This window comes from Lynx rufus, unplaced genomic scaffold (genome assembly GCF_022079265.1).
Source record: "Lynx rufus isolate CCGP_SWC_20201006 ecotype Redwood Valley unplaced genomic scaffold, mLynRuf1.p SCAF_23, whole genome shotgun sequence".
Taxonomy (NCBI): Eukaryota; Metazoa; Chordata; class Mammalia; order Carnivora; family Felidae; genus Lynx; species Lynx rufus.
This window is the reverse complement of record NW_025814838.1, coordinates 10,074,881-10,084,140: the sequence shown is the minus strand read 5'-3', so window position 1 is coordinate 10,084,140 and position 9,260 is coordinate 10,074,881. Positions and strand designations below refer to the sequence as shown.

Here is a 9,260-nt window from a genome sequence, read left to right as displayed (position 1 = left end):
GTAAGTATCCTACAACTACTGTTTAATCAGCCTGTGGCTGCAGGTTTCTCTAAGCTTTCACTTGGCTCCAAGGCTTTGTGGAGTCTTACATCGTCCCCAAGATTCCATCTTTCACTAAGCCCGGTGGTTTTTCATTATTAGCAAACATTTACTACTTGGAGAGGGCCCAGGGGCCTAAGAGATTTCTGAGCAAAATTCTTGAGCGATAAATTAGCCACAGGCCAAGACTTGAACTGTGTTAGGAGTGTGTGGGGGAGCCAGGCAGAAGGTTCTAGGCAAGAAAGAAGACTTGAAGGCAGGACCCCAGGCTGCACACCTTCAGAGCTATGAACTAACATCTTTTCCCACCTGTGTATGGTGCCAGTTCTAGATGAACAACTGTTCTAGCTTTGCTGAGTGGGAAAAGACTCCCAGACACCCAGAGGTGGAAGTCAAGTGAGCTTTGTGTAAGGAATCATAAGCCAGTACATCCATGGGATGCCCTCCCCAAGGGAAGAGGAGAGCCCTCCCCAAATCAGACACTCAGTCCAGGGTTTTCTACAAGTTCCTTTATTAACAAAGCCAAGTATAAAAGAACAAGGCCCCCCAGATGACCCAAAAAATTAAAAGTGCAAATTTACTCCAACCTGAAATAGAAGACAAATGGCTGGCCTCAACTGCCTGGGCCATGGAAATTTGGTGTGATTGAAAACTCCTTTGAATCACACAACTGTAGCAGCGGAATCATATTTGATTAACTCTTTGGTCTCTGTTACTGGAACAAACCATACACCATGACTGCAGCCAATGGGCTCCATCATAATATATAGCTGGGGGTCAGAATACACATTTAAAATAACAATAAAATAAGAGGAATGTTTTAAAGTCAAGTCACTGAATCAAGGCACATTTTTTTTTAAAGCAAAAGGTGCTAAAAATATTCCTGAATATCTTTGATACTTCAAAAACCAGATTATATATAATTTTTTCAGTCTATTCTCTCTGTATAGATGATTGCATATTATCTTCACCCTCTCCCAACTTATACTTGCTAAATTTCCACCAAATCATGTGCTATGTAGGTATAAATGGAAACAAACAGTAGTGTCTAAGTAACAGATGTACGATTAAAAAAAAAAAATTAACGAACACCAAGATGATAACACTGAACATTTTTCCCCCCTCTCTAGGGTCACTGGAAATGTTAATGAGGTTCATCTTCCCCACTACTGGGGAAGGAAGTCATAGCCTTCCTCCCTGTAGGTAGAGATAAGTTAAGTCTTCACCAAGATCAAAAGCCACATTTTACAGAAAGAGTGACTTACTCCATGAGGTTAAAAGAGATACTTTGGAAGCATGTTAGGTTAATTCCTTCCAAATCCTAGGATGTCCGTTTTGGTGGGACATCCCATCCCAAATCAGAAAGGGGTAGAAACATCTGATCAGAACGGTATTCTTTGGCAGTAGGAGCTTGAAAACCCAGCACTGGATTTCTGTTGTCCACGGCCACCAACCATCCTTGCTAAGGCACAGTATGGGATCCTACTAAAAACTCACTTAAAAATAAGAACAAAATACAAATAAAAAGGAAACAAGTTCTTCTGCAATCCTTCCTGATTACTCATCTGCAAACTCCAACTGAGCCAAGGAGTTTAGCCCCAACTCACCAGGAAGGAAATGCCAAGAACTGGCCCCCAGCGGTTTGATTGGAGGATGTGACTGGGAATGAACAACTCCAGGATCGAGGGTCCTCCTGGGAATTATGAGTTAAGTGTTATCTGTGGCCATGTTAATTTTTTTTTTTTTTTGGTTTGTTTCTACAATAAAGCTTAGCTCTGAGAGATAATAAGAACTTGAAGCATCACAACCCCAACAACGTATAACAACATTATCTCCATAACAATAAATATAACCTTATACATACTGTGTAAGGCAGGGGCCGCAAACTGGTGGCCCCCAGGCTCCAGCAAATGTTCTGTTCGGCCCACATGGTGTTTGGAACATTTTAAAATTATTTTGTTTAAAAATGAGAAAGTTCCACTTGAAAAAAAATCCTGATTTCCGGCCTCTCCCTACCCTTTTCCCAGCAGAGCTGAACGTTGGCTGCCCCACTTAAGATGGGCACAGTCCCCACCACCCACCCACCCCTTCCCATATTCATCTCCCTGCCTTACTTCTGCAGGCTGCTGAGTTTGCGACCCCTGGTTTGAAATAGCACATACCTAAAAATGTGTTTCCTACCCAAACCTCTTGCACCCCCATGTGATTTCCACACCGTCTGCCCTTCTCCCCTCTCTTGCTTCACTTCTCTCTTAAGGCCTCCTTCCTGAATTCTTCAGATTTCTCCCTCCCCTCCATGCTTCCATTCTCCCTTCTTTCAGCTTCCATTTCCTTTTTGCAAAAAACATCTCCTTCTCTCAGCGCATGAGCCTTCCGGGACGGCTCCCAAGACTGGTCAGTGGGAGTTACTGAAGGGTGTCTTTGGGCAAAACAGCTGAGTCATCTTCCCTAAAACTTTTTCTTTGGGCACTGGCTGGACAATTCATCTTTTTTCTTTAACATGAGCAATTGTGAGGCTTCTCGAATAAGAATATTTGCATAAATGAATCTCTAGTACCAAGTATACACCAAAAATGTGTATGTACATTTCAGATCAAGGACATGACAGAGCCCTGATAAAATACAGAATTGAGCTTAATTTAAGTGCCTCAGGCAACCATCACACCTGGCTAATATGCCATATTATTTCATTTGTACACAGTACATGTTTGGGATCACTGAACATTGATCAAAATTGATCGACATCTCTAACTTTTGGTTACCATGTGCAGAGAACAACTGCTCAGCATGGCACTTAAATAAAACATTAATATTTAAAAAATTCACAAACACAATGCCCCATTAATTAAAAAATAAGAATAAAATTTAAAAATCTTGAGGATGGATGAGGCTTTGGGTAATTAACCTGAAGAAAAAAAATAACACAAACACTACAAGAACAGAATGTTACCAGATTTACACTTCAAAAGACTAGTATGATTTAAAAAATAAAAATAAAAAAAGGAACCTATTGACTCAGCTAGAAACATCTGAAAAATTCAGTTTTTAAAGCTTTATAATCCCTCCAATAGCCTTGCTGTTCCCCACTTCAGTAGACTTAATGACTACGGGGGGAATTGGGGCTGATATGGAAACATTATAAATATATATATATATATATATATATATATATATTTATAAAGATCTACGTACTCTTGGCATCTATTTTAAAAAGTAAGTTTAAGAAACACTGTGCAGTTTATATCTTCGCAGGAAGTTGGTAGACGGATCCCTTTACTAAATGCAGTACCTTATGACCTAACACTGACCTCCAAAGCTGGGAATGACCTTTGTGTCATCAAGAGGAACTGTCCCCAGAAGAACCTCAAAGAGAAGGCGCAACATTTGCAACTATTTCTCTTACAGTCCAAAGTGACAAAGGACAGAAGTCGTCTCCTCAGCTCCCACGAGGATACCCTGCCAACCATTTATTCACAATGACTTCCTGCAGTGGCCAAGTAGGTCCCCTCAAGCAAGTTTAAAGAATTCCCTCAAAACAACTCAGAAGTTGAACAATGGCCCCATTTAGATGGCTCCTTCTGTCTTCCAAGTTTTACCTTTAAGAATCTAAGGAAGTACATGTCTTTGTCAAAAAAAAGTAATAATAAATAAAAGTCCCCAAGTCTAGCACTGGGTGGGACTGGTTACATTTTCTATTCGGCAAGCAAGCGGATGGTGGACTTACTGACACCTCAGCCGAGTTGGGGACATTTATGTCCAAAGAGAAACAACAGCAGACTCCTGACAAGGACTCCCCTCACCTCCCCCTCACTTACTCTCCTCGGCTGATCAGTCAGGGAGCCCAGAACCCAGGATACTGAATTCTTTACGAAAGGCCCTGCAAGACCTGGGCTGAATCAACTACTCCTCAAGTTGGCCTTAGGACCACTTACTTAAAGGCTGCGGGGGGGGGGGGGGGGGAGCAATGGGAGAGGAACTTTCTAACCCTAACCATCGCCGAGCACTGACTGAGAGAGCTGACCACATCCTAGGCGCTACAGCCCGCCTTGCCTCTTCGTCATCTCATGACACTCGGAAAGAAATCACTGGGCAGAGGAGTGTGTTAAAAAGGCTGAAAACCAACCAACCAACCAACCAACCAACATGTTTCTGTCTCTAGCCAGCAGCAAGCTATGGTGAGTCATCTTCATATGCGAAGATCGAACTATATCTTCCTCAAAACCCAACACGTTTCTACGTCCTCACCAGCATCGTGCTAAACATGGATCCTCTGCTACTCTGCACTGTGCCTGGCTCGCGGTAGGCTCTCCATGAATGGGTGTTGACTGGTACTCACCCCATTGTATGCCTGCAGGGATGTTAAGCAAGCCTGCTTTTTAAGACTGCACATTTCTTAATGACAAATGGAACTGGTCTCCCTTTCAGATGCAACAACTTGGCACTGGCCATTAGCACAAAATGAAAGGTCTGATCAAAATACGGTGCTGTTTGCTCTGGGAGTTTCTCTAACCAACTCTAGACGACCTCTCTCTCAACATATGTGACTTCATTCTTTGCAATCCTGTCAGACACCCGTGATTGCACCATTTAAAAAATACATGAATATTAATTTGAGCGGTGGAACCTGTGTTCCTCAGAACATTAGCCCCTAGAATAGAACTTCAATTCCAGTTGTAAAGATTCTGACATTTAGGAAGACCATCAGGAATCCAGGACCTAGCAAGTAGTTATATCAAAAAAACATTAGCTTCTTTAAATCTGGGGGCCAGAGATCTGTGTCTCAAAAAACGACAGCGGAAACTTTCTCTGCAGCTATTTCTTGCTTCCTTTACTGGACTTCCCTAAAAGCTGGATCCTTCTACAGAATCATTTCACACAAATCAACATTTGGACCAACTCTTAGCTGCTGGGGTTGGATGTCTTTCTGTAGCTTGCTCCGGACACGCTGGTGGGTGTGAAAAAGATGCCATAACTATACTGGCTTTGGAGCCAGGGGTGACATAATAAGTCACCAAATGTCACCTTCCGAATTTTCCAACACCTGTGGCAGCTCATTTCCTGGCGATAAACTGGCTTAGTTGCCATCCCCACCCCCATGGGGGGGGGGGGGAAGCTTTAGGAGCTTTTGGCCAGGTGGAGGCGCTGTCAAGGTTTATGGTTCATCTTCAGGGAAGCCCTGGGTGCGCTGACTCCGGGGTGGGGGGCACCTGGCAAGGTAGCGAGGACCCCCATAGACCCGGAGAAGCTGGGGCAGCCTTCGCCACGTGGACAGCAACCTCGCAGCCGCGAGTTCCCGGGCATGTCTGTCGAACGCGGCCAGGAGGTCAACCGGAGCAGCTTCACGCAGAACCTTGGGCAGTGGGCCCACCTCGGCAGCGGCCCCACCAGGGCCCAGGACGCAGTGGAAGAGCGTATGGCGTCGCAGCAGGCAGTCCCTAAGGAACTGCACTAATTCTTCCAACCGCTCACCCAGGTGTGCCTCGTCCCAGCCTTGAACCGGAGCCCCCTCACGCAGCAGCACCGCCAGCAGCACTGTCTTGAGCATGTACGAGGACAGAATGCGTCCCCACTGGGTGGCAGCCGCCGGGTCCAGCCCGCGGGCGCCCAGGTCTCGCAGAGCTTTAAGCAACTGCAGACACTTGAGGTAGCAGGCACCTGGAGGGGCCCGTTCCTGCAGCCAGCTCAGCAGCTTCTGCTCCTGACGCGCTGTATTCACACCCCACAGTGCATCCGTGCGCAGGCCTCCCGGGAGCTCTGACAGGGGCCCGACAGGTGAGGGTGGCGGCGGTGGGGCCACGAGGAAAACGCCATCGCCCAAATGCACAGCGGGGATGAGACGCACTGCCATGGAAAGGCGGCAGCAGCCGTAATCCGTGCGGCACGGCAGGATGTGCAGGGTAGGAGGCTGCTCCAGGCCGCCGGGGGTCAGGCTGACCCGACAACGCCCCTCCAGGCTGTAGCGCACGGTGGCCAGGGAACGCTGCAGGTGCGACTGGAACCAGCGAAGCACCATAGTGGCGGAGAGGTGACGCCGCCCGAGCACGTCCACGCAGAAGCCGTCGGCAAAGGGTTTGCAGTCCCGGAGCCAGTGGCCCCCGGAGGCCCCCGGCGGCGCCTTGAGCGCGCACACGAAACAGCCGTGGAAGGCTGGGGCCAGCGCGGGCTCGGCGCCCAGGCTCCGAGGCTCCAGCGCCACCAGCGGCGGGAGGCGCAGTGGCACCAGCACGTCGAAGCCGTCGGGCCGCCGGATTTTATGCTGCTCGTAGGCGCTGCCCACCTGGATGAAGTCTCCGCGGAAGGCCAACGCCAGCGCCCCGCCGGGGATGGGGCCCGGGGACCCCCGGGCGCGGCCAGCCCGCACCAGCTCGCCCACGATCCGGCTCACGTGCGCCTTGCTGTGGCCCAGCACGTGCGGAGAGAGGCGCACCTCGTGCTCGTAGTAACTCTCCAGCAAGATGCCAAGGCTCGGCTCTCGGAAGTGTCTAGGAGAGAAGGTGGAGTGTCTCCCCAGGCGGGGAGACCCTGGCAGGAAGCGCTGCCGGACGGCGTGGCGACAGCGCAGGAGGATGTAGCCAAGGAGGAGCAGGACGGCCACCTTGAGCAGCGGGAAGCCGCCGTCCGCACCGTCGGGGGGCTCAGCCCGGTCGTCCCCGCTTCCCCGGAGGACATGGTAGAGGCACACAAGGGCAGTGCACAGGCCGGTCACCAGGGGCCAAAAGACGCGCAGATTGAGGGTGTAGTGCACCGACATACCGGGCGCCCGGGACAGCGGCGGCCCTGCAGCCCAGGGCGCGAGCCCCGGCGGCGCCCCCGGCCCAGCATGCGGGCAGCGCCCCGGCAGCCCCGCGGTCCCGGTCTCCTTCGCCTCCGCGGCGGCTCCCCCCTCGCAGGGTCCGGGGAAGGCGCCCTCCAGCTCGGCCTCCTCTCCCAGCTCAAGTTTTCCTTCCAGCTGCGGCCCGCCCTGCGCTCCCGGGCCCCGGGCCGCGCCCTGCGCCGGCTGCGAGCTCCGTCCCGCCCGGCGGCCCTCCCCGCCCCGCCCGGCGCGCCGCCCGCGGCCAGCTTCCGACCCGGCCCGGCTCGCCTCCTACCCTGGGCGGCACTCCCGGGCTCCCCCTCCGCGCTCGTGCCCGCTCTCCTCCGCTCTTGTTCCCGTTACTCGGCCCCAGGAGTTTCCTCTTCCGAGGGGAGGCGAGTCCGCGCCAGCTAGCGGGGAGGAAATGCCGAAGTCTGGAGCCGAGCGCAGAGCGGGCGGGCGGCGCGGCCCCCTCCCCGGCCTCCGCCTTAGAGCGACGCGGGGCGGCGGGAGGGACTTCAGGAGGCGCTCGTAACTGGCTTCCCGCGGGCCACCCCCGTTCCCCTCCCCGAAGGCAGAACTGGGAAGGCCCTGATTCCGGGGCGGTGGCCTTGTCCTGGGAGCTTCTGGAGTTGTGCTCACATAAAGTTACTGGGAAGTTGAAAAGGAGGAGAAAAGGACTCACACCCAGGGTGTGCCTCCCCACCCCCCAGCCAAGCAAGTCGTGGCGCTGGTGGCGTGGCAGGCTTGGGCACGGAAGCGGCCGCTGCCACTGTGCTGCAGTCCCTTATTCAACCAATATTTACTGAGTACCTACTACGTGCCAGGCAGTAGGCCAGGAGCTGGGGCAATAGCAATCGACAAGGTCCCTGCCCTTCGTAAAGCCTACAGCCTTTCTTTAAAAAGGAAACCAAAAGAGAAAGGATTCCATAGCAGAAAATGCTCTGAAGGAAATAACACTGCGCGACGGAGTGAGAAGGGCGGGGGCGCGGGGTTGCCCTCTAGAAGATGGAAGCTCTCGCCGTCGGCTGACATTTGGTCTGAGATCTGAACGAGGAGGAGCCAGCCTTGGGAATCACAATAGCAGCTTTTACAGAAGACTTACTGTGGGCCGGTGGTATTGGGCTAATCCTTTTACACACGCTCCCGCCTCCTGTCAATGCTACGAAACGTCCGCTATGATTTTCCCCATTGTTCAGAGGAGGAAATTGAGACACAGGCAGGTTCAGCCCCTTGCCCAGGGTCACACAGCTTTAGCAGAGCTGTGCCTTGAACACCAGCATCCAGCTCCAGAGAAGCCAGGGGGCAAGACTCCAGGAGGTTGACCAAGAAGCCCCTTCTCCACCTACTTCCTGGGAGTTGTCTGTGTTGTCGGGACATACACTGGGGCCTCGGTCCCGGAGAAGCTTTGGTTTGTTTCATAACGGGGAGCACTCCCTGAAATAATCGGGATTTCTTTAGCTAACCTGGATTTATTTAAATCATTATCTTTATTTACTTATGTTAGTTGCACCTTCCCTGCTCCCAACACCATTTAAAGAGAGCAAAGGTGGAATGCTTTAAAAATGTCAGAACTCAGCTGCCATCTGGGACTCAGCACAAAGAGGATGGCTCCTGAGTTAAGCACCAAGATGCTTCTCAGGAAATCCTGGATTGAGCCTCTTAGAGCTGAGGAGACCTGCTTTCAGATCCCATCTCTACTACTCTTAGCCACTGGACCATCGTCTATTAGTCTGGGTTCTTTGGGCTGCAAGTGACAGAAACATAGCTAAAAAAGAACTTCTTGTGTGTTTATAGCAGCACTATCCACAATAGCCAAAGCATGGAAAGAGACCAAATGTCCATCGATGGATGAATGGATAAAGATGTGGTATATATATATACAATGGAGTATTACTCTGCAATCAAAAAAGAATGAAATCTTGCCATTTGCAACTACGTGGATGGAACTGGAGGATATTATGCTAAACGAAATTAGTCAGCCAAAGACAAATATATGATTTTAGTCATATGAGGACTTTAAGAGACAAAACAGATGAACATAAGGGAAGGGAAACAAAAGTAATATAAAAACAGGGAGGGGGACAAAACAGAAGAGACTCTTAAATATGGAGAACAAACTGAGGGTTACGGGAGGGGTTGTAGGAGGGGGGATGGGCTAAATGGGTAAGGGGCACTAAGGAATCTACTGAAATCGTTGTTGCACTATATGCTAACTAACTTGGATGTAAAGTAAAAAAAAATAAAATTTAAAAAATAACTTATTGTGTCATGTTAAGTGAGATACCCAGGAGACCCTGCTTCAGGACAGTTCCATCCAGACACTCTCCATCCTATTCTTGACTCTGCTTTTTTCTAAGCTCGGCACTCTCTGCCAGGCCTCCTCCATCTCCTGCAGTGGCTCTCCCCTCACGTTATCTTCACATTA

The 9,260-nt window shown here is 50.4% G+C and overlaps 1 protein-coding gene across 1 annotated transcript; it reads right to left on the bottom strand.

The window, feature by feature from the left end:
• Positions 1–528: 528 nt before the first annotated feature.
• On the bottom strand, positions 529–7,730 carry ITPRIPL2 (ITPRIP like 2). The gene has a single exon (XM_047087438.1). It carries the CDS (start codon positions 6,788–6,790, stop codon positions 5,192–5,194), a length of 1,599 nt encoding a protein of 532 aa, XP_046943394.1. The 5' UTR covers positions 6,791–7,730; the 3' UTR covers positions 529–5,191.
• Positions 7,731–9,260: the final 1,530 nt, after the last annotated feature.